Raw genomic sequence first — 27,275 nt, forward strand, 5'->3', positions numbered from 1 at the left:
GGCAAGGGGGAGGCAAAGGGAGAGGCAGGATTCCAACTGAGGAGGGAGCCCAATGAGGGTTTCGATCCCAAGACCCCAGGATCATGACCTGAGCTGAAGGCAGCCACTTAACTGAATGAGCCATCCAGGTGCCCCAAATTGTAGATCTTTAAATAAATAAATAAATAAATAAATTCATTTCAATCAGAATGTAATAAGGACTTGTTTTGTGCCTGAAACCTTGCTAGATGTTTTGAAAGATGTGAAAGAAACATAAAAAGAAAAAAAGGTTCATTTGGAGAGACTTAAATTCAGATGCTTGGATATTTAATCAATATCTAAAATCTGTCTTTGGGGATAGAGAAGTACTACAGAGTTCAGAGAAAGGAGAGGTTAATATTCACCAGAACAGGAAGATAAAATTCTAAAGAAAAGTTGTTATTAAGTTGGAGATAGCGAAAGATGAATGGGAATGAATAAAAAATTCTAATCTGAATTGGTAAATATATTTCTTAAAAATGAATGTTTTTTGTGGTTGATGGTTGGGTAGCTGCATAAATATACTAGAAATTAGTAAACCATATACTTATAACAGGCAGATTTTATGGGATGTAAATGATACCACAATAAATTTTTCAAAAAAGGGAAAAATAAATATTTTTTTCTGAATCACCAGGGGAACCAGGACAGACCACAGGTGTATACATATTTTCCACTATCTGAGGTATCTACCTTAATATTTTCTCTAACATACTATCTTAACTCTTCAGCATTTGTCTTATCATAGATAACACAAATTTATTTTTGTGCAGTTTTTCCCGATAATTGGTTATTCTATACAGAATAATTTGAGCAATCCTTCTATATAGAACTCAGATTACAATTAAAGGCAGGAATCCTTCTAATGAGTATGAATCATAAAACACCAATATGAGACTTTCCTGCTAGAAACAGACTCTGAATGGTATTCACTAAGAATTATTATTAGAGCTATCTTATATGTTGTTCTATCCCAGGCTATAGGAGATGAGTCTGCTAGTAACAAAAAAGTAGAAGGTAAAGTCACTGTGTTAGGATTCAGAGATGAGAACCTTAAAAGGAGAATGACTGCACTTTTCTGTGACAAATTGACCTTTAGAATAGCAGTGGCAATATCATTGCACAGTTGTATAAAATAGTTGAGATATAGGAGAAAAAAAAAGAAATATTGGATTACCAAGTACTTCCTAGGAAAGAGATGCTCTGGACAAATTTATTATTCAGATGAGTAAAAGTGATTTATTCAAGGCCAGAGATATGCTTAACTATTTTACAAAAAACCCTCAAAAGTTTACTTAATTGATTATTCTTAAGAATTAAATTGTAAAATATACACAAGGGAGTATATATATATATATATATATATTTATATATACTTATATATAAATATATGTATTTGTGTATATATATACACACAAATATTTATATTTATATATTTATATAAATCTTTATATATTTATATAAATTTATATATTTATATATAAATATATTTATATAATAATATATTTGTATAATATTAAATAATAAATAATATTAAATAATATATTTATATAATATATTATATAAATATATATTTATATATATAAATGTGCATGAGTGTGTATATATATATTCTCTAATTGCATATATATATACACACACACATTTTATATATATACATTCACACACACATTTTATATATATATATATATACACTCACACACACATTTTATATATATATATTATATATATATATAATATATATATATTATATATATACACTCACACACACATTTTATTTATATATAATATATATACACTCACACACACATTTTATATATATATAAATATATATATTATATATATACACACTCACACACATTTTATAAATATATTATATATATATAAAATGTGTGTGTGAGTGTATATATATATATGCAATTTAAAGAATAATACAAAAAACAAATATTCATTAATTGACCATCTAGTTTTGCATATAGAATAATATCAAAACCTTTTAAGGCCCCCAGTGTCCCTCTCTAGGCCCTGAAGTAATCATTATTCTATATTTTGTACCTGTTTTTTCCTTTCTAAAAATAATTCATAGGTATATTTTCCCAACAACCATACTGATTTGTTTTTTCATATATATGTATCCTTAAAAAGAAAGTTTCATTATGCCTGGATTTTTTTAATTAAAAAAAATATTTATCTAAGTAATCTCTACACCCAATATGGGCTCAAACTCACCACCCTGAGTTCGAGTCACATACTCTTCCAACTGATCCAGCCAGGAACCCCCCTTATGTCTGTTGTTTGAAGTTTAAATGAATGGAATCATGTTCTAGGTCTTCCTTAGCTTTTTTGAAATTCAAAATTATGTTGTATTTCATTCTATGAAACTACAACAGTTCAAATATCCAAACTACTGTTGATAAATAAGTAGTTGTTTCTAGTTTTGTTTTTGGTTGTTGCTGTTGCTTTAGCAACAATTTTGCCATAAACATTATTGTACAAGATGTACTAGTAAAGGAGAGCAAGAGTTTCTCTAGGTATATATCTAATAAATGCTGGCCAGTAGGGTATGCACATTTTTAAGTAAGTAATGCTAAATTATTGGTCAAAGTGACTATGCCAATTTACATTCCTAAAGTTCCCATTAATCTATGTTTTTAGCAATTCAATTATTACCAGTTAAGTGAGTACATGATGGTATCTCATAGTTTCAGTTTGCACTTCCCTAATTACCCCTATGGCTGAGCATCTTTTTTTAAGTTTATTGGCCACTTAAATTTCTTCTTCTATGAAATGTCTATTCAGATGTTTGCCCATATTATCTATTGCATTGTCTGTCTCTTACTGAATCATAGGGTTACTTACGTGCTCTAGATACCAATCTTTTGTTGGTTATTCATAGTGCAAATACTTTCTACTGGTTAATACTTTTGTCTTTTAAAATGTTATTCTCTACCCAGAGGCCTGAGAGGTATTCTTCCCTGTTTTATTCCTGTGTTTTAAAGTTTTGCCTTTCATATTTAAGGGCTTAATAGTTCAGTCAAGTAGAAAGTATACATTAGCATGTGCCTAACAACATAATTTCAATATATATAAAGCAAAAATTAACAAGAAATCAATTTATCCACAAAGGAGATTTTAATATGCTTCTTTCAGTAACTGACAGTAAAACCTGACAATATGAATAACAAACTTGACCATATAAACATGCAGAATCCTGCATCCAACACTCAGAATATCCAACAGCTGCAGAATATTCTTTGCAAACACACAGAGAACACTGACTATATACTTCAATCATAAGGGAAATTTCAACACATTTTAAAGGATTATAACCATATAGGCCATATTCTTTGACCTTACTGCATTTAAAATAGAAATCATTAACAAGTTAACTACATAATCTCATGTTTGGAAACATTTTTTTAAAGATTTTATTTATTTATTTGACAGAGAGAGATCTCAAGTAGGCAGAGAGAGAGGAAGGGAAGGAGGCTCCCTGCTGAGCAGAGAGCCCGATGCGGGACTCGATCCCAAGACTCTGGATCATGACCTGAGCCGAAGGCAGAGGCTTTAACCCCTTGAGACACCCAGACGCCCCTGGAAATTTTTAAGCAAACACAATTTCAAGAAAATTTATAGCCTTATATGCACATATTAGAAAACAGAATGAAAATCACTCATCTCTTTCAAGAAATTAATAGAACAGCAATTTAAAATCAAGAAACTTACAAGAACAAAAATTAATGATATAGAAAATACATTAGAGTATCCACAAAGCCAGAAATTTATTCTTTGAAAAGACTGATAAAACTGACAAACCTGTGGTGAGACCAAGAAATAAAATGGCACAAATGACTAATAACAGAAATGAAAAAGGAACCATTGTTACAGAGCCTGCAGATATTTAAAAAGATAATAAAATGTTTTATCACCTTTATATCAATATTTTTGAAATTTTTATTTTAAATGGACCCAACACCAGAAAAATATAGATTATCAAAACTGATGGGGGCGGGTAGGTGGTGGGTGGTGGAAACGAAAAGCAAAGTATAATTTTGAAAAAAAACAAACAAACAGAAATTTCAACACTGGTGCAATTTGACTGTATTTAAGAATTATTATTTTTAAGTGTGATGATGGTATTGTGGTTTTGTCTTTCTAAAAGCCGTTATCTTTTACAGATTCTAATTGAAACATTTATAAATGATAAAATGAGTTTGGCTTCAAAATAATACCTGATGCCACAGAACCTGTGGCTATGCCTGTAACAACAGCACAATAACTTTAACACTGAAGGTTTAACACTCACAAGCATGACTGACCCTTCTCCGCCACCTCGGGGTGAAAGCTGAGCCGCTTCTTCACAATCCCACGCGCCGGTCGCTCGCCAGTAGTGACCAGACGCCTCTTCCTTTAGCTTCCGGCTTTTCCCGCCCATTACTCTGAGAACCAATCATCGAGCTGAGCTTCGCACCTCAGACCAATTAGCGATCGCCATTAGGCCCCCCTCCCCCAACACCCCCGGGTGCGAGCCGATCGCCATGTTTCAAGGGCAGCGGGGTTGGTTCTGTGGCAGCGTCGGCCGAGAACTGAGGCAGTTCTGGGGTAGGCAGCTGGGTGGAAGGTGCGGGTGAGGTGGTGGGCAGAGCATCTCTGTTCTCTATGGGCCTTTTGTCCCAGGATACTTGATAGGCTCACCTTGTGCTTTTGCCTCCACAGTGGCCGAAGGGGGCTCCATCAGTGACCCAAAGGACGCCGACTTCTTGTTCAGCTGTGATGCCTCCCACCCAGACACGCTGAGGTACCTGAAGGCCACCAGTCCGTGCCTCTCGGGTCCTGATGATCCAGGAGCTGAAAATGGAAGTCGCGGTCACTAAGAAATACTGATGATAGGAGTAGACTGGAAAGGAGCAAGTTTTCAATCCTAGATTGGAAGGGGAGAGGGACATAAACAACCTTTCTCTTCTCCTTTCTGCCACAATGACATGGCCTCCTACCTGGTCCATGAGGCTTCCCGAGTTCCAGTCTTGTGCTTCTCTCCCACAGCTCTCCGTGGTGCTTTGAAGGCCATCACATTCCATATGTTTCAGCCAAATCTCCTGATTGCCCCTTCACACCTGCACCAGGTCCTGTGTTCTCAAACTTAAAACGCTTGTAGTTTCTTGAGAATTATCACCCCATCCCCCATTAATCAGTCGGTGGCCAAATCTCAGGGTACACGTATGATGTACCCATGTAAATGTTCTTGCTCACTACTACTATCTTCCTACACACGGTCATTACCTCTTGCTGGACTATCACACTAGCTTTGAGAGAGATTACTCTGCTTCCAATCTGCCCACCCGCTATCCCCCTTCACGTTATCATTACAAAGCAGAGATCTAATCACCACTCTGGCTGCCCTTTCCCCATTCCCTTATTCCCCACTGTCCTGATTGCCTATAGATAATTATCCCTAACTCCACTCAGTTATTCTTTCTTTTGAAAGGTTGAATACATTCTTGTTTCTTTTATAACCTAAAATGTTTCATTTCTTTCTCCTAGAATATATCAGAGCCTTGATTACATAGAAGATAATGCTACAGTTTTTCACGCCTACTATCTCTCTGCAGTAGCTAATGCTGAAATGAAAAACTCGGTGGCTTTAGGTCATTTCATTCTTCCTCCTGCATGCTTGCAAGAAGGTTAGCAAAAATCATTTATCCAATCTCTATTAGCCAAATCCACCTAGGTCTCCCAACTTTGGTTGATCTTCGTTCTCAATAAGAGATTTTTGCGTTTTGCATCATTTAATATAAGTGGAAAATCAGAGACTCGGGATCAGATTGCCTTGGGTGTATATTCTAGCTTTGTTTGTTGCTCATTCACACATTCACTGAACTCCTGTGTGTCAGGTTTCAACCCAGGTGCTGGGGATTCAGTAGTGAATAAGACAAAAAGCATATCTTGTCCTCCCAGTGCTCCTTGGAGAGGATCCAATATTTACTAGTTTTGAGAATTTTAAAAAGTTGTTTTGAGGATAAAATGGGATAATATATTAAGTAGTCTGACATGTGAACATTTAATAAATATTTGCTAGTTTTCAATCTCTTCATTATTATAATGAAATTTTAAGATTCATTTTAATAATGAACCCATATATTTGTATTATTCTTTATACTTTGGGGTGCCTGGGTGGCTCAGTTGATTAAGCATTTGACTCTTGATTTCGGCTCAAGTCATGATCTCAGGGTTGTGAGTTCAAGCCCTGCATTAGGGGCTCCATACTCAGTGCAGAGTCTGTTTAAGACTCTCTCTCTCCCCCTCTGTTCCTCCCTCACCCCACAATATATGCGTGCTCTCTCTTTCTCTCTAAAATAAATAAACCTTTAAAAAAATAAAATTAATAAATAAAATTTTAAAAAATCTGTTTTAAATGAAAACATGTAATAAAAAGTATACATTATTATCCACCTAGACCAGTAGAGTCTAGTAGAAGTGTGAGATGCAAATATGAACCACATACTAATTTTAAATTTTCTAGTATAAATAAGAAATCTGTGGATAAAATAGGTGAAATTAATGTTTTAAAGATTTGTTTGTTTTTAGAGAGAGAGAGCCCAGGGGAGGGGAGGGGCAAAGGGAGAAGGAAACAATCTTAAGCAGACTCCCCACTTGATTTCATGACCCTGAGATTGTGACCTGACTAAGCCAAAATCAAGAATTGAACACTTAACCAACTGAGCCACCCAGCTACCTCTAGGTAAAATTAATTTTAAAGAATATAGTTAATTTAGCCTAATATCTCTAAAATGTTATTTCAGTATATAACCAACATAAAAATTATTGAGATATTTACATTCTTTTTTTGATGCTAAATCTCTGAAATCTAGTGTTTATTTTACACTCATAGCACATCTCACTTTGGACTAGCCACATTTCAATATGGTGCTCATATATAGCTAATCCAGTGGTTACTGTATTGGACAACATAGGTCTAGAGGAGTGTTACCTTTTTGTCCTCAAGTGGGCTACTTTGGAAGCTTTTGAAATTATTAAGGATGATGACATATTCCTTTGATATGCTGAGCATTCTTAGAATTCCTATATTACTATGCCCACTAGACATGTTTCTCTTCCACTCTTCTTTTACCAAATTACTGAATTCTCGAGGACCTCTGCTCTACAAATTTAGGAATTTTATGCCTTTTATTTTGACCGATTGGTCTATTTTATTTTGATGGTTGGCCTAAGACACAGATATCTAATGAAGGCATAAATTCCAGCAGAAAAAATTTACAATAGTTATTTTAATAATGCTTTGGAATCATCTGGGGAGGTTGTCAGAAATGCAAATTCCTGAGCTCCTCCTCAGTCTTCTGATTCAATAAGAATCTGTGTTTTAAACAAGTATCTTAGGTGAGCTTGATGCAAGTGGAATAATGCTGGCCTAGAAATTTCAGACTTCAGGTAAACTTCAGAAAATTCTACAAAATTACTTAAAAAAAAAATTGGATTTGTCTTTCTTACCACAGAAATAAGAAGAAAAGTTGGTAGTTTTATTTGGGAACAAGACCAACATATTCAGGGAGAGAAGGTAAGAGTAAATTAAAGTATTTGGTTAGAATCTCCAGTTTCAAAAGTTTTTGAAAGCAATGTAATCTGAAAAATGCTTATTTGTGACATGTTAACACCAGTGATCCCAGTTATGGAATTTAAAGGGCATGCTTTTATTGAACATTATGCACTCTGACATTGTTTTCATACTAGTACACTGACAAATTTAAGATATTTTTGTATGAATAAAATTATTCATGTAAAAAACTTGAAAATTTGCTTTTATCATTAATTAGGGGACTAATAGGTTCACAGTATTTACCAGTTTTTTAAAAATTTTTTATTTTTTATAAACATATATTTTTATCCCCAGGGGTACAGGTCTGTGAATCACCAGGTTTACACACTTCACAGCACTCACCAAAGCACATACCCTCCCCAATGTCCATAATCCCACCCCCTTCTCCCAACCCCCCACCCCCCAGCAACCCTCAGTTTGTTTTGTGAGATTAAGAGTCACTTATGGTTTGTCTCCCTCCCAATCCCATCTTGTTTCATTTACCAGTTTTTTACTGCCAGCATAGATTCTGATTTACTAATTCCTGTGGTGTCATTTGTTAAATGTTTTGAATAATACCCCTCAATAAATGTGTACAATACTGGAAATTGACTGTTTTATAGCTTCTGCTGTTCTGCCTCAAATTTGTCAATGCTTTTGACTTACTTCAAAATCTTTATGCAGTAGCCAAATTTGAGGTAATTTGAGCATCAAAAAGAATGACTAGTATGAATAAGTAATGAATAATGCATTAAATTTAAAAGAATCCATGATTCAATTGTGATACTCCAGAAGCAGAAAGAAAGAAAGAACAGCAGGAAGGAAGGAAAAGAGATGAGAAGAAGAAACAAAGGCAAGAAGGAGAGTTGGAAGGAAGGAAAGGAAAGGTGGAGTAAGGGAAATTTTCCTTATAAAATAGCAACTAAATAGAAAACCCATTTTACCACCCCCAATAAAATAATTGATTTAGGCAGAGTCAATATTGGGTGTTAAAACCATGTTCTCAAATTATCACCTCACGGGTTACCTATTAGTTACAAAGGTAAGCAATGTACCTTCACAGTAGGGAGATCTGGCAGACACCATCTTAGCCAACTGGTCAAATTTAGCATCACCAAAATTGGAATAACCTCTCATTATGTTCAGCTGGATGTGATATAGTAGAAAGCATACAGTGTTATCTATATAGTGTTCTTGTTCAAAATGTTTAACCTAATTAACACTCAGTTCCAGGATGTGAGGCATATCACACTAGACTCTTTAAAACAATATCATAAAAAAAAAAAGCAGGAATACTGTTCTAGATTAAGAGACATAACAACCAAATATGATATATTAAACCTTGATATGATTCTGGACATTTTAAAAATAGAAAGTAAAAAAGACATGTTGAGAACAATTGGGAAAATTTAAATATGGATTATTAGGTGAGATTGAATTAATGTTAATTTTCTTAATTGTGATGGTAGTATTATAAAGATAAAAGAATGCTCTTTAAAGAAAATGCAAGCTAAAGATTAAGGAGTAAAATGTCATAATATCTGCAAATCTTTTCAAATGATCCAGCAAAAAATAAAAAATGAGAGAAATAATAAAATTTATTACATGCAGAGTAATAAAAATGTTGACACGTTAAGAATCAGGTGAAAGGGCGCCTGGGTGGCTCAGTGGGTTAAGCCACTGCCTTCGGCTCAGGTCATGATCTCAGGGTCCTGGGATCGAGTCCCGCATCGGGCTCTCTGCTCAGCAGAGAGCCTGCTTCCCTCTCTCTCTCTCTGGCTGCCTCTCCGTCTACTTGTGATTTCTCTCTGTCAAATTAATAAATAAAATCTTTAAAAAAAAAAAAAAAAAAAAAGAATCAGGTGAAAGCTGTATAGTACTTACTGTATTATTCTCTAACATTTCAGAGTTTGAAAATTTTCAGAATAAACACTTAGGGAGAAAATCTTCTATGTCTGAAGTCAAGCAATTAACTTATACATTTTGTATTTCTTTCATAAGTTTTTTTTTTTCCCAAGTTGTCATCATCTGAAAATCATAGTTGTTTTAGTATCTTTGGCTGTTTTGTACTGAGGACCATAATATCTAATCCTTGGCTTGTGATAGTGTTTTCAGGAATGTGAGTGGTGACTGAATGGTTGTTATTTAACAATAATTATTGAGAACTTTAGAGCTAAAAAGCTCCTTAAAGCCCATTAATTAATCACTCAGTTCTGAAACTGAGAGAACCAAGGTAAAGGGAAGGTAAAAACCTGTTTTAGGGGGCGCCTGGGTGGCTCAGTGGGTTAAGCCGCTGCCTTCGGCTCAGGTCATGATCTCAGGGTCCTGGGATCGAGTCCCGCATCGGGCTCTCTGCTCAGCAGGGAGCCTGCTTCCCTCTCTCCCTCTCTCTCTGCCTGCCTCTCCATCTACTTGTGATTTCTCTCTGTCAAATAAATAAATAAAATCTTTAAAAAAAAAAAAAACCTGTTTTAGTTCACATGCTAGACATTAGCAAAATGGAATCAAATTTTCTCAGCTCCAACCCAATCCATTATTTTTTCTGTGAAAAAAATTAGTACCCCTCAGATTGTTTTGGAGGTTGGGGTACCAGGTGGTGGGTATTATAGAGGGCACGGATTGCATGGAACACTGGGTATGGTGAAAAAATAATGAATACTGTTTTTCTGAAAATAAATAAATTGAAAAAAAATTAGTAGAGTAAGCCTGATGATTCACAGACCTGTACTCCTGGGTCAAATAATACATCATATGTTAATAAAAAAAAAACCAGGGAAAAAATTAGTAGAACATGCCTGTAGTGATAACTGACTCTAGAAATTATGTGATTTTATGATAAATGATTTTGTTAGTTCTTTCAAAATAATGATTGATATTAGCCAATTATAATAATGTAACCATAGAATATGTAAGTAGAAAGGACTTCATTGAAAGACAACAACAAGGGTAAATCTGGTAAGTAATTTGAGGAACATTATTATTGTTTGGAGTGGATTTGTGATCTAAACAGAGAAATTTCCTAATGGCATATTAAGTAATTATATTATGTGACAGGTACCAGCACCTGAGTCACTTTCACATATCTTTTTGATACACATTTTACTCTTCCTTAACTCCATAGCCTAAGACTCCATTTTAATTTTGTGGGTTTTTTTTTTAATTTAAAATTTTCTTTAATTTTTTATTTTTTTAATTTTAAATTTTATTTAAATTTAAAATTTTTAAAAATTTTATGTATTTATTTGAGAGAGAGAGGAAGAGCAGAGAAAGAGAGAGAGCAGAGAGGAAGAGTGAGAGGAAGAGGGAGAAGCAGATTCCCTACAGAGCAGAGTCGGACATGGGGCTCCATCCCAGGACCCTGAGATCATGACCTGGGCCAAAGGTAGACACTTAATGACTGAGCCACCCAGGTGCCCCTCCATTTTAGTTTTGGAGGGGAAATATGATAGGTTCAGCTTACTTCATACTTTTGATTTGTAAGTTAAGGGAGTCTGGGAATTTTCAAGTCAATGATTTTTTTTTTTTTTTTAGAGATTTTATTTATTTATTTGACAGAGAGAGAGATGACAAGTAGGTAGAGAGGCAGGCAGAGAGAGAGGGGGAAGCAGGCTGCCCTCCAAGCAAAGAGCCTGATACAGGGCTCGATCCCAGGACCCTGAGATCATGACCTGAGCCGAAGACAGAGGATTAATCCACTGAGCCACCCAGGTGCCCCTCAAGTCAAGGATTTTTAAGACAGTTTAAGTTAATAAACATTTTTTTGTTTCCTTATCTTTTAAAAACTAAAAAGTAATATGGCTACATCAGGGAAAATGTAAAAAGTTGAAAGAATAAAATTAGTCAAAGTTTTATGATCTAATACAATCAGAACTGATATTTTAAAAATACAGTCTTCATTACATAGCCCTAAAAGCAGATAGTATAATTGTGTGTGTGTGCAAAGTTTTGTACGTTTTTGCCAACGCACTAGATTGAATGTGCCTAAGTGTATAAATATTTTTATGATTCTTGATACATATTGTCAATTTACTTTTCTGCTTTTTAAAAAACCATTTGATTGGATCATTGGTGTGCTCATTTTAAAAAATGTGATTTCTTTTGCTATCTACAGCATGATGAAGTAATATCAAATGAAATAAAAGCCCTTAGGGAAAGCAGTGAACTAGCAACAGATCAAGAAAAAGAATTATCCAAAAGGTATTGAATTCATACATTTCTTTGATATTCAATTCAATGTAGGGATCTTCGAACACTAACTCTAAGTGTTTATCTCATTTGATTTTCACAATCTTCTTGCACAATTGATATTATCATTATCACCACTGCCATTTTACAGCAAAAGAGATCTAGGATTAGACAGGTTAATTTGCCGAAAGTCATACAAACTTATATTAGTAAGTGGAGAGAAGTTGGATTTGAACTGGGTCACTGTAATTCCAGAGCCAACCACTATGATGGACTATCCTTGCAAAAGAAAAAAATAAGAATTTATGTATATTGTATTACTGTTACATTATTTTTTAATTTTTTAAGTAAGGAGATACATAAAATATGAACAGTAATTTTATTAGGATTGGAAATTCTGAGTGATTTTCCCCTTTCCTTTCTAAACTGTTTGTAATGTGGTTACTTTGGTTTAAGAAATTAATTTTAAAAAGACAGACAATCATGGATTTATCATTATGTTGGAGCCAATCTCTGAGAAGCCCCCTTTGTTTCAGGCTTATTTATTATCCAGTCCTAATTTTGTATTTTCTGGTTCCCTGGTTTCCAAATACTGATAGAGATTACTGGCTGTTCAAAGGTCTGGCATTTAGCTGCAGAAATAAAAATGATCAAATAGTAGTGTCTCTTTTCAATATAAAAATTAAAGGGTTGGCTCAGACCTTTGGAGAACAGTCTCCCCTGAGCCCACCAGTGTTAAATAAATCTCCAATCATCCAAGAAAAAAAAAGTAATGGGTTTACATTATATAATGTCTTCAATTTTAAGTTTTTCTTTGTTTTTTACTTATATCTCTTGTACCTACTATTTGGTTGTTATAATTTGAAGTTAGTTGTTATCTAATTTAAACAAAGTTGTGTATTTAATTAATTTTAGTAAACTATTGTTTCATGGTCCTGTGACTTCTAGATATTCTACCACTTAAGTTAGAGAATCCATATTTTAAGTGGGATCTCTATGTATAGCACTCCTTTGACCTTACTCCTTTGAACATAGCAAAAAAAAAACTATGCTTTTTTTTGAGATAAGAAACTGGTAAAGAGAGGAAGGAAAATAAGAATGGAAGAGGTAAGACCATGAAGATATTCTTAATAGAGATATTCTCACTGGAAGAATATCTTAATGAAAATAATAGAGGAAAGAATAATAATCCTAAGTTACCTTGTAAGAAAAGGCTGGGAAATCGAAAATAAAAAGTAACTCCCAGTGTTTCACTTGACTAGGAAAGATATAAGATATATAAGTTCTTTAGGAAATAGTTGCCCTGCAAAACACGGATGCCATCAAGGAAAAGATTGGTAAGTGTGACTATCAAAAATATTTTAAACTTGTACATGGCAATAAAAACACCATAAACTAAGTCAAAAGAAAAATATGCACGTGGAAAAACACCTAACAAAAAGTAGTTTAGGATACAAAGGTGACGTACTAATTTGGAGAAAGTATGTCCAATCCAATAACAATAACAATGGAAGAAGGATATGAACAGATACCTTAGTAGGTGTCTAACCTAGAACCTTTACTTTATAGAACCAGCAGAGGGTGCAGTGTGAACATAGATAAAATATACTTTGCCCTTACTCAGGAAACATTTGATTTGTTGGCATACTACTAATGGTATCCAACAGTAGGTAATGAACCAGTTATTAAACACTTGCTAGATGTACAGCACTGTGAGCTTATCGGTTCATTTGATTCTCATAACTTTGTAAGAGATAAATGATATCAGCCCCATTTCACAATTGAGGAAACAGGTTCAGAGTGCTAAATGTCACCCAACATTACTTACATAGTGAAGCTGAATTTGAAGCTAAGTCTAGCTGATCCAGAATCCAAACTCTTAATTACAATGCTTTTCCTGCTTTCCAGTATGTTCCCCAAATCTTCTGAAAATTGCATGAATTTAATTATTCTTATAAACATAATGCATGTAATTTTTCAAAATAGAAAAAAAGCATTTTTAAATTATAAGCAATTCCACCACTTAGAGATAACCACCAACATTAGTACATTTCTTATACAAATACATCTTGTTTTAATGTGCATTTTTCTTTGATTTCTAATGACTTTGAAACTTTTTAAAATTTATTAGCATTTTATATTTCTTTCCTGTGGTTTTTATCCTTTCTCCCCTTTTTATTGGGGGTCTTATTATTTGTCTTATTAACTTGTCTGGCATCTTCATATAATAGCTGTATTATCCTTTTGTGAATTTGTCACATTATGTCCTCAGTTTGTTTTCCGGCTTATACTGTTTAAAGATGTGTTTTAAATTTCTGCATCATTAAATTGATTACATTTTCTTTATAATTTCTTCTATTGCTTTTCTATTCAGAAAAGTTCTTTCCCATTCAGAGATCGTCAGTTTTAAATTTTGGAGATACCTATTTTGGTGTATGGTAATAGGTGAAGATATAAATTGATTTTGTTTTGCAACTAAGAAATTTCCACTGGTTTTTTGAATAATAAATCTATTTCTGACTGATATGTAATTTCCCTTTGTCATTTTTTTATGTATATGGAGATCTATTTTTAGACTATTTGTTTTATTCCATTAATCTGTGGATCTATTTCTGTATCAATACAATATTCATTTTAAATTATAGAACTTCATTTATGTATTTTAATACCTGACAAGGCAAGTCTCAAACTCATTACTCTCCTTTTATTTATTTATTTATTTGACAGACAAAGGTCACAAGTACGCAGAGAGGCAGGCAGAGAGAGAGAGGGGGAAGCAGGCTTCCTGCTGAGCAGAGAGCAGAGAGCCTGATGCGGGGGCTCGATCCCAGGACTCTGAGATCGTGACCTGACCTGAGTCACCCAGGTGCCCCCATTGCTCTCCTTTTAAAAATCTTTTCTTTAGTTCTTCATGCCTACATATTACTTTTCATTTTCAAATTTTAATTAATCAAAATCCAACACATACAAAAGGGGGTATTATGAAAATACTGGTCCCTAGTGAGCCAGTTTTTCTCCCAGAAACAACCAATATTATCATTTCTTATATGTGCGTATACTAGCAAATGCATGTATTTCATTTCTCTTTTTTCTTAACAAATGGTGACAGACTATAAGCCCTGTTCAGTCCCTTGCCTTTTTTCACTCATTAATTTACCTTGGAGATCTCCATATTATTACATAAAGAGCTTTTTCACTTTTATAGTGTATAGTGTTCCACTATGTGGATTTATCATAATTTACTTAACTAGTTGCTTATTTTTTTAAAGATTTTATTTATTTATTTGACAGAGCGAGATCACAAGTAGGCAGAGAGGCAGGCAGAGGTTTGAGGGGGGAAGGAAGCAGGCTCCCTGCTGAGCAGAGAGCCTGATGCAAGGCTCTATCTCAGGACCCTGAGATCATGACCTGAACAAAGACAGAGGCTTAACGCACTGAGCCACCCAGGCGCCCAGGCTCCCTCCCCTCTAGTTGCTTATTTTAATGGACTTTTAGGTAATTTCTAATTTGCTGTTTATAACAATGCTTCAGTGACTGATTATGTAATGTAGCTTTTTAGGGGTGTAAGTGTCTTTAGGGTAATTCTTAGGAGGTCAAAAGGCATGTAGATTTGTATCCTTGATAAGTCTTACCAAATTGCCTTCCATACGGGTTAAATCAATTTATGCTCCTACTGGTTGTTTATAAAAGTGTCTTTTCCAGCTAGGGGAACCAAACATCCAAGTTTGCTTAGAACTCTCCTGATTTTAACACTGAAAAGTCCCATGTCCTGAGGAATCCCTTAATCTAGGGTAAATTGGGATGGTTAGTCATCTTATTTTATAATACCTCCCCCAACATAGAGTACTATCATGTATTTTGGTTTTTGTTAATCTAATAGGTATAAAATGGTATCTTAGTCTCCTTTTGTTTGAATTGTTATTATTATGAACAAGGTTGTGTGTCTTCAGGTGTTCTTCATTTCTGTGAACTGTTTGTTCATATCCTTTGCACATTTTTCTATTGATCGAGTTTTGCTTTTATTTTTTGATAAGAACACTTTACATTTTAGGAGAATTGCTTCATTGTGAAATGTTGGAATTAATCCTTAGCCTATTGTCTAAAATGCTGGATTTGGGGCGCCTGGATGGCTCAGTGGGTTAAGCTTCTGCCTTCGGCTCAGGTCATGATCCCAGGGTCCTGGGATTGAGCCCCGCATTGGGCTCTCTGCTTGGCAGGGAGCCTGTTTCCCCTTCTTTCTCTGCCTTCCTCTCTGCCTACTTGTGATCTCTCTGTCAAATAAATAAATAAATAATCTTTAAAAAAATGCTGGGTTTGTCATGCAAATATATTTTACTATATACATTAATGCTTATTAACTTTTTTTTAAAATGGCTTTCAGGTTTTGTGTTGTACTTAGGGAAGTCTTCCTTCTCTTAAGATTATTATTATTATTTTTTGCTTTGGTTTCTTCTTAATTACTTATTTTTCAATTTAAATTTGTAACACATTTGGAATATGTCTTTGTGTAATAAGTGAGGTGGGGATCCACTTTTTTTTCTTTCCTTCAGATAGCTAACTACTTGTGGCTATTGATTAAATAATTTATCTTCCCCTCCCCTAAACCTGCCTTAAAATGCCACCTTTATCAAAGGGTTAGATCTAGATCCCTATAAGGATTTGGGTCTATTTCTGCATTTTATATTTTTATATTCCATTCATTTGCCATACAAATGACTCTGTTTTAGTTCTTTATAATATGATTTAGTATCTAGTGCTAGTTTTCCTCTTTACTCTTTTTCAAATTTTCTTAGTTATTCTTCTTGCTGGTTTGTTTTTATGTCTGAATTTTAGAGGCACCTTGTTCATATATTTTTAAAAAGGTACTGTTGTTACTTCTAGTAACATTACAAAAAATATATAGATTAACTTAGGGAGACTATCTCTGATACTGAATCTTCTTATCTGAGAAAATGGTATTTTTTCCCCACTTGTTCGAATTTTCTTTTGTGGCCCTTGAGGAACATTTTCATATTCTCTTCATATAAATTTTATTTGTCTTTTAAGATTATTGCTAGTTTTTTTTCCATTCCATTATAAATTTGGTCTGCCTCTTATTAGATATTCTAACATGTTGTTGTTCAGGTAAATTTTAGAATTATTGTTTTTTCTTAACCTCTAAAATCCCTATTAAGAATTATGTTAATTTTTTTTTAAAGATTTTATTTATTTATTTGACAGAGTGAGATCACAAGTAGGCAGAGAGGCAGGCAGAAAGAGAGGAGGAAGCAAGCTCCCTGCTGAGCAGAGAGCCTTATGTGGGGCTCAATCCTAGAACTCCACAATCATGACCTGAGCCGAAGGCAGAGGTTTTAACCCACTGAGCCACCCAGGCACCCCGAGAATTATGTTAAAATTTAAGAAGAACTGATAACTTTATAATTTTCTATATTCCTCTGCAGGAGAATGTTGTTTTTCTTTACTTTCCTTTTCTATATTCCAATAAAATTTCCCATTTTTCTGCATGTAGAATGACAAATATCTTGTTATGGTTATTTCTAGATTTTTATGAATTTTGTTGCTGTTGTGGATTGGTTCATTTTTTCCATTTTATTTTTAATTAGGTATTGCTATTATATAGGAAAGTTATTGAATTGGGGATATTTGTCTTATAAATATCCACTTGGAATCTTTAAGATTCTAGAAATATTTCAGTGATTCTCTTGGCTTTTCAGGGTGTATAATCATATCATTTGTTAATATGAAAGATTGCTTCTTCCTTCTTACTAGATGTCTTTTCCATTTCCTTCTCTACCTTCCCCCATCTCATTGCTTAGCCATACTAAATAACAATAATGGTTATCCTTTTATAGTCCTGACTCTTCTGGGAACATTATTTTGCTTTGTTTGAAGGATCTTATCCTAACTGAGCTGTCATTTCTTTTGTAAGAGTTCAGGGCACCTGGGTGGCTCAGTTGGTTAAGCATCTGCCTTTGGCTTAGGTCATGATCCCAAGTCCTGGGATCAAGTTCCACATCAGGCTCCCAACTTGTTGGGAATTCTGCTTCTTGCTCTGCCCCTTCCCCTGCTCATGTGCTCTCTCTCTCTCTCTCACACCTGCTCTCAAAAAAAATCTTTAAAAAAAAAAAGAGTTCAGATGAAACCTAATTTTTAATCAAATTGAAAATAAAGCTTTACTTTCACTAAGTATAACTTTAGATTTTTTTAAGGAAAATAATAAATTAAGGATGACCCCAACTTTATTATTGAGGTTTTTATTTTCATATAATTGTATTATCTATTGGTTATATGTAGTCTAAATACAGTAAAAATTATTACTTGGCACAGTTAGAAAACAGAATATTTTAGTTGAAAACTACTTAGCTCTTGAAAGTGAGAATATAATTAAGTATACTACACAACCACACCGAATACTTTAACTTTTTTTCTTTTTAACTCAGAAGTCACTTCAGAATCTTAGTGTACCTCATGATTTCTCCAAATTTCATTTTTTATTTAAAGCATTGAAGTACTAGTTAATAGAGTTCCAAATCTTTAAATACTGAATAACAAAAAATGCTATGATTATTTCAAATAAACCCCACTATACTTTGGCATATTTAAAATTATATGCACACACACACACACACACACACACACATATAATCTAATTATAAAGTATTATTGAATTATTTTGCTTTTAAGAATACTGAAAAGACTTATGCCTCTATATACACAAAAAATATGTTTTGTGAAGTGGCCAAGAAAGCCGAAAATATCTATATGGGAATTTGTATTACTTAGAAGCACAAAAGAAGTTTTGCTAACATTTTCACCCAATAAGATTGAAGTCTGCTCAAAAACAAATAGATTACTGTATATATATATTGTCTGGAATAATTTCTCAGGGAAAAACAAATATAAATAAGACTTTCTGTATATTTGATTTTATAGCACAGAAAAGCATTTTATAAGGACTCCAGTTACAGAAAAGCAGATGTACTTCCCTCTTCAGAATTATCCTGTGAACAACATGGTAACAGGTAATTTAAAATAAAATAAAATTTAGAGAAAACCCAAATAGGGAAGAAACAAAAGACTATTTTGTATGATAAAGCATTAAATACCCAATGTACAATAATGCATTAAATAAATCTGCAGAACTGACCCAGAGATAGGTCCCATGTTTTCTGTTAAAACATTTGTCTATTGGTAGCGTAAATACACATCCTTGTGTACACAAGACAGTCCCAGTTTATGTCTTTTGTCCTGGGATCAGTTTTTTCCTCTTGGGTGTCCCAATTTGGGAGATAAATTATATGGACAACTCTAATCATAGTTTTCTCTGAGAATCTGACAGAACATAGACCCCCTTCCCTAGCATGCACACATACAAACATAACACACCAACTTTGCATAAAATTTAAAGAGGTTCACAGGTGTCCCCAGACTCCGTATTTGGGTTTTCTAGTACCTGACATGTAGAAGGACTGCTTACTAAGGCTGACATGAAAGGGTGGAACCATGGGAATCAGATGACACTGGCCATTGGGATTTGGACAGCAGTTAAGTGAGGTTGGTATTTATATACTTTGATCTAGGTAGTATTCAGTAGGGTCACGGATTGTTTTTTAAAATATTGTGTTTCAAACACAGCAACTTAGAAGTATAGGTTTTTGAAATTTCATTTTTAAAAATCATTTGTATATTTATCACATTCTCTTTATCAGTGTTAAAACTAACTCTTGCATCTTCCACAAATTCTTACATCTTCTCTCATAGTACTATTCCTTCTTATGTTTGGTCGAGTCATTTGTTTCATTATTTTTTTTTCTTCTGTTCATAGCCTTTAGAAAAGCACTTTATTATTATTATTTTTTAAAGATTTTATTTATTTATTTGACAGAGAAAGAGATCACAAGTAGGCAGGCAGAGAGAATGAGCCTAATGTGGGGCTCAATCCCAGGACCCTGAGATCATGACCTGAGCCGAAGGCAGAGGCTTAACCCACTGAGCCACCCAGGTGCCCTAGAAAAGCACTTTAAAAAGAACTTTTAATGTGTCTTCTGAGGCTGTGTCTGTTACCTAACTTTCACAGCAGAGAAGTCAGTTCTGGGGTTCTTAGGAGCAATCGTGGCCTGCAAAGGACAATGAGCTAAGTAGAAATACTTAAGTTCTAATATCGGGAGCGGCGATTGCTACCCTAATTTATCCCTAGATCTAAACATTCAGATAAAATGTAGGTACCCCTTAAACCACGGTTGTGGCCTATTACTGGTATTGATTTTGTTTCAGGCAACTTTATCACCAGATTCTAAATGTCTCATGTTCATTTGGATTTACCAAGTGTTTGATAGCATATTTTAAAAATCAATGATAAGTGTTAAAATCAGCCGTATAATAAAGACAAATCCTTAGATTTGGACATGTAACAATACTGTTCAGTTTCATTGCTGACTATTCAAAAGACATGAAAGTGTTGTATTAAAAACAAACTAGGGATGCCTGGGTGGCTCAGTTGGTTAAGCAGCTGCCTTCGGCTCAGGTCATGATCCCAGCGTCCTGGGATCGAGTCCCACATCGGGCTCCTTGCTCAGCAGGGAGCCTGCTTCTCCCTCTGCCTCTGCCTGCCATTCTGTCTGCCTGTGCTCGCTCTCTCCCCTTCTCTCTCTCTCTGATAAATAAATAAAATCTTTAAAAAAAAAAAAAAAAAAAAAACCAAACTAAAAAAGAACTATGAAAAATCATTAGTCAGATTTTTTAAAGTAAAATTTCAACCTGTGATAATCTTTTGTTAATTTTATTGATAGAGCCAAAGTAAAATTTTCTGATCTTTTTATTTTCTTGATTACTTTCTTTCCTTATATTTCTATATTAAGATTTTATTTTTTTAAGTTTATCTATTTATTTTAAGTAACTTCCACACCCAACACTGGGCTCCAGCTCATGACCCTGAGATCAAGAGGCATGGCTCTTCTGACTGAGCCAACCTGGTGCCCCTACATTAAAACTTATATAAAAAATTTTTTTAAACTTTAAACTGTACTTTCTTGAAAGAAAATTTCAAGCTTTAAGGATGATTCTTTGACTTTAGTTTTGATGTGAAATGACAACTACTCCCCCCCCCCTTTTTTTTAATCATGCCCATCTGCTCTATAGGAAGGAATAACTTCTTGTTGGAATATAGTGAGTGACAGTTCTAATTTAGGCAGTGGTAGTAACTTCTGTGACTGTAACTTGACTGTGTCTTCCTCAAAATGGATTGGGTTCAATTCAATGACTGTTAAGTATCTTAAAATAGAACTAATTAGATTTTAGTTTGTAGAAAATACAAGTTGGAACTATACCCTAGAACCGGTGGTCCCAAGTTGTGACAACCAAAAATATCTTCAGATAGTGCTAAATGTCCCATAAATTTCAAGGGATTTTTTGTCTTTTTTGGTCTCTTTTTGTTAGTTTTTGCTTTTGATCAGAATTAAATTATTTTAGTCTGATATCATTACATATCACCCATGATAAGAAATTCTGATTGACTACTACATGTGTGACTAATTTTAAAAATTAGTAAATAACTAGAAATAATTTGTGACTGTAAATATCTTGCAGGCAAAAATTTTCAAACCAAAAAGTTCTGATAATTAAAAATCTGGGAACTTATAATAGATACCGTATTAGTTACCTATCACTGTGTAACATATTGCTCTAAAAGTTAGCAGCTTAAAACAATGAAAATTTATTACTTGATAGTTTCTGAGGCCCAGGAATCCAAAAGCTTCTTAATTAGATACTCTGTCTCAAAATCTCTCCTAAGGTTGCAGTCAAGTTGTCAGCTAGGCTGAAGTTACTCAGGGACAAGTGGTACTGGAAAATCCATTTCAAAGCTCATTCATGTGGTTATTGGCAAGCTTTGGGTCCTTGCTGATTTTTGGCCAAAGGCCAAACTTCTCACCAAGAGGGCCTCTCCATAAGGCTGGTCACAACATGGCAGGTCACTTTCCTCAGGTGAGAAATACAAGAAGGAAAAAAAGAGCATACCCAAGACAAAAGCCACTGGTCTCTTTTTCTATCCTACTCAGAAGTGGCATAAAATCACTTCTGCCATGTGCTGTTGGTCATACAGACCAACCTAAGTACAGACTCTCTTTCTAGAGACTACACAAATTTGTGAATACCAATAGATAGGGATCATTTAGGGCCATCTGGGAAGCTGGCTACCATAGATATGTATGGAATTCTCCACCAAGAATACCTTTCTTAGGAACTTTCTTTTCTTCCCCCTCAATTCATCTGATACACAGAAATAGTCATTTCCTAAAACATGAGCTTGCTCCTCACCCCCAGCAGTTGCCTTGGGAATGAATACCTGATTTGAGTTGGACCAATCATAGCTTTCTCTAGATTTTTATACATAGAATGCAGCCAATCAAATCATTCTCATTCAGGTGACCTTGGCTTTTTAGATCTAAAACTTTGAAGTCATGTGGGTCCATGTTTCCTACCATGTAAAAAAAGCCAACTTGCCTCAAGAGAGAAGAACTGAAATTAACACACAGAGAAAAATTGGATACCAGTGAGAGACAGCTGTGAGCTCTGGTTACTTCTGAGGCCCGGCAATATGTCTGCCTTCTTACAGTTTGGTTGACACAGCAATCTTTCTATTAAGCTAGTTTAGTTTGAGTGTCAGTGAACTTCAGCCTGAAGTCCTAACTGCTTCAAAACTGCTAAAATAATCCATTCATGATGCAAAAATGTCCTATCTTTCTTATAGGAATATTTTTATTAATATTAAAATTATTTTAAAAATTCCTATCCTCACACATACCTTTAGAAACTTCACACAGTGCAATTAACTAAATGTTAATATTTTCCTTTAATAGTTTATTTTACACAGAAACTTAGTCATTAGGCAAAGATCGTGAACCATATGGAGTATAGAAATAGTGCTCAAGAGATTTTCTAAAGTAAATGATTATGATTAAAATAGCTTTAAAGACACTAATCAGTTTTATATTCGTGAATTCATAGTTAATTTATTAACTGTCAATTTATTATATATTATTAAAAGCAATCAATCATTCTAAAATCAATCATCTTTGAGCTCTACCAGAATTTTTCCTCACACACTATTGACTTCTAAATTAGGTTTCAGTTTTAATATCAATTATAAATATATTACTCATAAAATATAATAACTCAGATAAGCAGTTGCTGTGAAGATAATATTGCTTCAAGTCATTGAGTCCCTTTTTTTTTTTTTTTTTTTTTTTTTGAAGTGAGTACAAGTTTATTAAGTGAAGGCAAGGACAGAAAGAAAGGGAAAAAAAACCCTTTAGAATGAGAGGGGTCCCAAATGGGTTGCCCTAAAGTCATTGAGCCCTTAAGCTTTTAAGCTCTCCACATTCTAAGATGGGTTTTTTAATACTCTTATCAATTTCAGATTACTGTTATCAAAGTTAATCACACTCATAGCCTTTGTTGACTTAGCAGTAATACTGATTATTCTTAATCTATTATTTTTAAAAGATTTTATTTATTTATCTGAAAGAGAGCATAGGGGTACGGGTTAGGGCCAGAGGGAGAGAGAGAAGCAGATCTCCCCCTAACACACACCTTAGAGAGCAGGGAGCCCGATTCGGGATTCAATCCCAGAACCCTGAGATCATGACCTGAGCTGAAGGCAACTTAACCAACTTAGCCACCCAGGCCCCCCCTTTCCTTAATTTCTTATTATAGAATGCTAACCCTGTGTTAGCAGTGCAGGAAAGTGTGTCCTGCTCTACTAGTGAAGATGAGCTGTTTGTGTTGTTAGTAGCTATTGGATAGATAGTTCTAAGTTATTGTATTCTAAGCCAGACACTTTCCAGTTATTTTGGTCTAGGTACTTTATGTTTTATCCTCAACCTGGACATTACACTGTCAGTAGTCAAAGTGGATAATCAAATATTTGTGTTTTAAAAAGAGGCAGAAGGGGCTCCTGGGTGGTTCAGTTGATTAATTCAGTTTTAGCTCAGGTCATGATCTCCGGTCCTGGGATCCAGCCCTAAATTAGGCTCTGTGCTCAGCATGGAGTCTGCTGGAGACTGTCTCCCTCTCCCTCTGCTCTTCCTCTGCTCACTCTCACTCTCTCACTCTCACTCTCACTGCTCACACTCTCTCTAAATAAAAAAATAAAATCTTTAAAAATAAATAAATAGGGTGCCTGGGTAGCTCAGTTGGTTGAGCGACTGCCTTCGGCTCAGGTCCTGATCCTGGAGTCCCAAGATCGAGTCCTGCTTCAGGCTCCCTGCTCAGAAAGGAGCCTGCTTCTCCCTCTGACCCACTCCCTTCTTGTGCTCTCTCTTACTCTCTTTCTCTCTGCCGCAAATAAATAAATAAAATCTTTTAAAAAGGTAAAAGAAAATAAGAGGTAGATGGCTGCAGGGAGTGGGGAGTTGGGAAGGAGGTGTTCCGTGGTAATTATCAAGTTTCATAGAGAATCTTCTCACTGGCATTATTTCTTCTTTTCACTTTTTTCTAAAAACTTTCTTTAGAAATTTTAACTCTAATAAGTCAAAGATACTTCAAAACAGTATGATAGCATGATAGGATATCAAATATATGTATTTTTTATTTTGTAGGTTATATATCAATTGATGCCATGAAGAAATTCCTTGGGGAGCTACGTGACTTTATTCCTGGAAGCTCAGGATATTTGGCATACCACGTTCAAAATGAAATTAACATGTCTGCTATAAAAAACAAATTGAAGAGAAAATGTTAAGTTAAATTTTCTTTATATCTAGGCATTTATTTTTTCTGAAATTTTACCAAAGATGTGCATAATTTTACATTCTCCCCTTTGGGAGAGGGGAATGGGGAAATGGGAGAATTCTGTTTCTTTCTCAAAATGTGTCTTCCGGAATTTCAGAGTCATTCTTGCTCCATGATTTGACATTTGAGCTGGATTTTTTCCCCCAGCTTGTAATGTTATGTCCACAAATCCCGAGTATGTAGTTGTTATGGAGTAATTGTCTTTAAAACACTTCATAAGAAGTCTCAGTCTGTCAGATGGTCTTTTGGCTTTAACATTCTATTAATTATTGTTTTTCTAGGTTCAGCGCTGTGAGTACTAAGTTTAATGATTCTGGTCATCTTATTTTGATTTTAAAAAATTAAAATGTTATTGTTGAGTTCTAAATCATTGTTTCTCTCTTGAAAAATATGGAGAAAAACGTTTTAATGATACAGACTTCATGTGTGTACAGTTCCTGATAACATATACCAGAAGTGATTTAATGTATACAATACTATATCATCTGAAATAGGCCCTCACGTCACCTAAGAATCACGGTGCTGGAAAGAACCTTAGAGAACAATAAGGAAGAAGGCCTTGAAAGTGTGTCCTGCCTAGAGTGACTAACTAGGGGCCAAATAAGGACTAGAACATGACTGTTTCAAATGTAACTGACAGCAGATCTGCAAAGCCAAAACCAGCCAACATGCTTGGCTTATTTTTTAAATAATGATTTCAAGACAGCAACTTCTTCTCTTTATATATATGATCATACTATATAGAATCTGGTGGATTTATTACTTTATATATATGATATACTTTTTGTGAGGCTATCATCTTTTTAAAACTGTACTTTCTCCTAGGAAGTGCATACCAGCTGCAGAATTATCTAAAGAAAATGCACTTTTTAAAAATGTTTGAGGGGCGCCTGGGTGGCTCAGTGGGTTAAGCCGCTGCCTTCAGCTCAGGTCATGATCTCAGGGTCCTGGGATCGAGTCCCGCATCGGGCTCTCTGCTCAGCAGGAAGCCTGCTTCCCTCTCTCTCTCTCTGCCTGCCTCTCCATCTACTTGTGATTTCTCTCTGTCAAATAAATAAATAAAATCTTTAAAAAAATAAAATAAATAAAATAAAAATGTTTGAAAAAAAAAAGTGTTTGGATCATTTGGGTGTATATGGGCTCTGACCTTTCCTTTCTCCCATGATTCAAATTTCATTATACAGCATATTAAGGTAATCTCAGCATCATTTGAAAATTCTATTTTCCCCTTATGGTAACTTTTCCTTATTTATATTTGTATTTATGATTAACTCTTCTGAACTTGTAAACTAAAACAAAACAAAACAAAACAAAAAAACCCCACTAAACTAAATGTTAATTACCTTTTCCTGAAACATATTAAATGTTATCTCTCCTGAACACTTTATCTCAGTCACATTGTTTCTTACATAGAAACCAAGCATGTCTGTGGATCTTAAATTAATGATTAAAAGGACTAAGTAAATTTACATTAAGTTGTTTACACTGTGATTTCTGGGAATGTTCAATATTTTTCTGATAGTGTTAATATAGTAAATAAAAAACTACAACCACAGTGATTTCTAAGGAAAATTAATTACATCTTTAGGAGTGTAGAGAAGACTAGGTACAATGCATATCCTTGAAATACTACCAGAAGCAAAAAAAAAAAAAAAAATCAGTTGATAATGTAAGCCCTTTGGAATTGGAAACATATGAACAAATAAAAGCGGCAAAAATAAAGTGTTTTGATAAAAATTGATGGTCTTAATGGGACCTGAAAGGAAGTGAGATTTTACTTATTGTTCATTTAAGCCACTTTTTATTTGCCTAGTGTATCTGACTGATAGTGCCTCTGGCTCCCATCTTATAAAAATACTCATCCCATTTTAGAACTTTTGGTTATTTCTCTACCCTTTTGCAGACATGTCTCCTCTGATGCTTTTCACTATTAGTCATAGTTATTCCTCATACTGCTTAATTTAGTGTATAGTTCTTAGTTCATCTTAATTCTTTCATCCTTTGTGACCAGATTACTTTTCTCTAGATTTTGATGGGGTTTTGTGACAGTTAAATTACGAGTTACTGGGAGAGTCTGTGAGTTTTCTGAATGTGTGTTTTCCTTTCTCTCATGATGATAAAACCCCTAATTTCTACCTGGGTACATGGTACCTGGGATAAAGACCATATTCTCGGTCTCACTTGAAGTTAAGTATGGCTCTATCACAATGTTTTGGTCAATCAGTGCACAGCAGAAAGGGCATCTGGGAACTTTTGTTAAAGACCTTTGGCACATACACTTGGTCCCCTTTGCTTCCACCCCTGCTCTTTCTGTTTCTTTCATGTTGTTGCTTGGATGAACTGTAACAGCAAGAACTATACCCTGTGATTGACAGAGCAGTAGACTGTGCCTGGGACCTGTGACAGGAGCCTGGGATCCAGAGGTCATTGGAGAGATATCTGCCATCTCAGCCCTGGGTTGACTTTTATGTGACAGAGAAATAAACTTCTGTTTTGTTTAAGGGAGTATATTTTCATGTCTCTTGCTGCTAGAGTAATTTGAATTGAGGCTTAAGGACAGGCCACTGACCTTATTGTATGGGAAAGAATTGTGTGGAAGATACTAGTTCTTTACACCTGTAAAGTGTTGACAGATTTATGATGTTGAAAACATGTAGGTGACCTTAGGGATATCACCTCTCTATTATAATGT

At 34.5% G+C, this 27,275-nt stretch overlaps 1 protein-coding gene across 1 annotated transcript; it reads left to right on the forward strand.

Annotated features, from left to right (window-relative positions):
- Positions 1–4,521: 4,521 nt before the first annotated feature.
- TERB2 (telomere repeat binding bouquet formation protein 2) lies at positions 4,522–25,507 on the forward strand. The gene is made up of 7 exons (XM_004751290.2): positions 4,522–4,620; positions 4,735–4,816; positions 5,560–5,699; positions 7,530–7,591; positions 11,721–11,806; positions 18,728–18,816; positions 24,391–25,507. Exons 1-7 carry the CDS (start codon positions 4,557–4,559, stop codon positions 24,531–24,533), a joined length of 666 nt encoding a protein of 221 aa, XP_004751347.1. The 5' UTR covers positions 4,522–4,556; the 3' UTR covers positions 24,534–25,507.
- Positions 25,508–27,275: the final 1,768 nt, after the last annotated feature.

This window comes from Mustela putorius, unplaced genomic scaffold (genome assembly GCF_011764305.1).
Source record: "Mustela putorius furo isolate JIRA1106 unplaced genomic scaffold, ASM1176430v1.1 tig00003898_pilon_pilon_pilon, whole genome shotgun sequence".
NCBI lineage: Eukaryota > Metazoa > Chordata > Mammalia > Carnivora > Mustelidae > Mustela > Mustela putorius.

Bases quoted from the DNA above. Each gene is read 5' to 3' on its own strand.
- TERB2 (XM_004751290.2), top strand. From the start codon at position 4,557: ATGTTTCAAGGGCAGCGGGGTTGGTTCTGTGGCAGCGTCGGCCGAGAA. The intron at 5,700-7,529 runs GTTAGCAAAAAT...TTCTTACCACAG, and splicing joins TCCTGCATGCTTGCAAGAAG to AAATAAGAAGAAAAGTTGGT. The intron at 7,592-11,720 runs GTAAGAGTAAAT...TGCTATCTACAG, and splicing joins AACATATTCAGGGAGAGAAG to CATGATGAAGTAATATCAAA.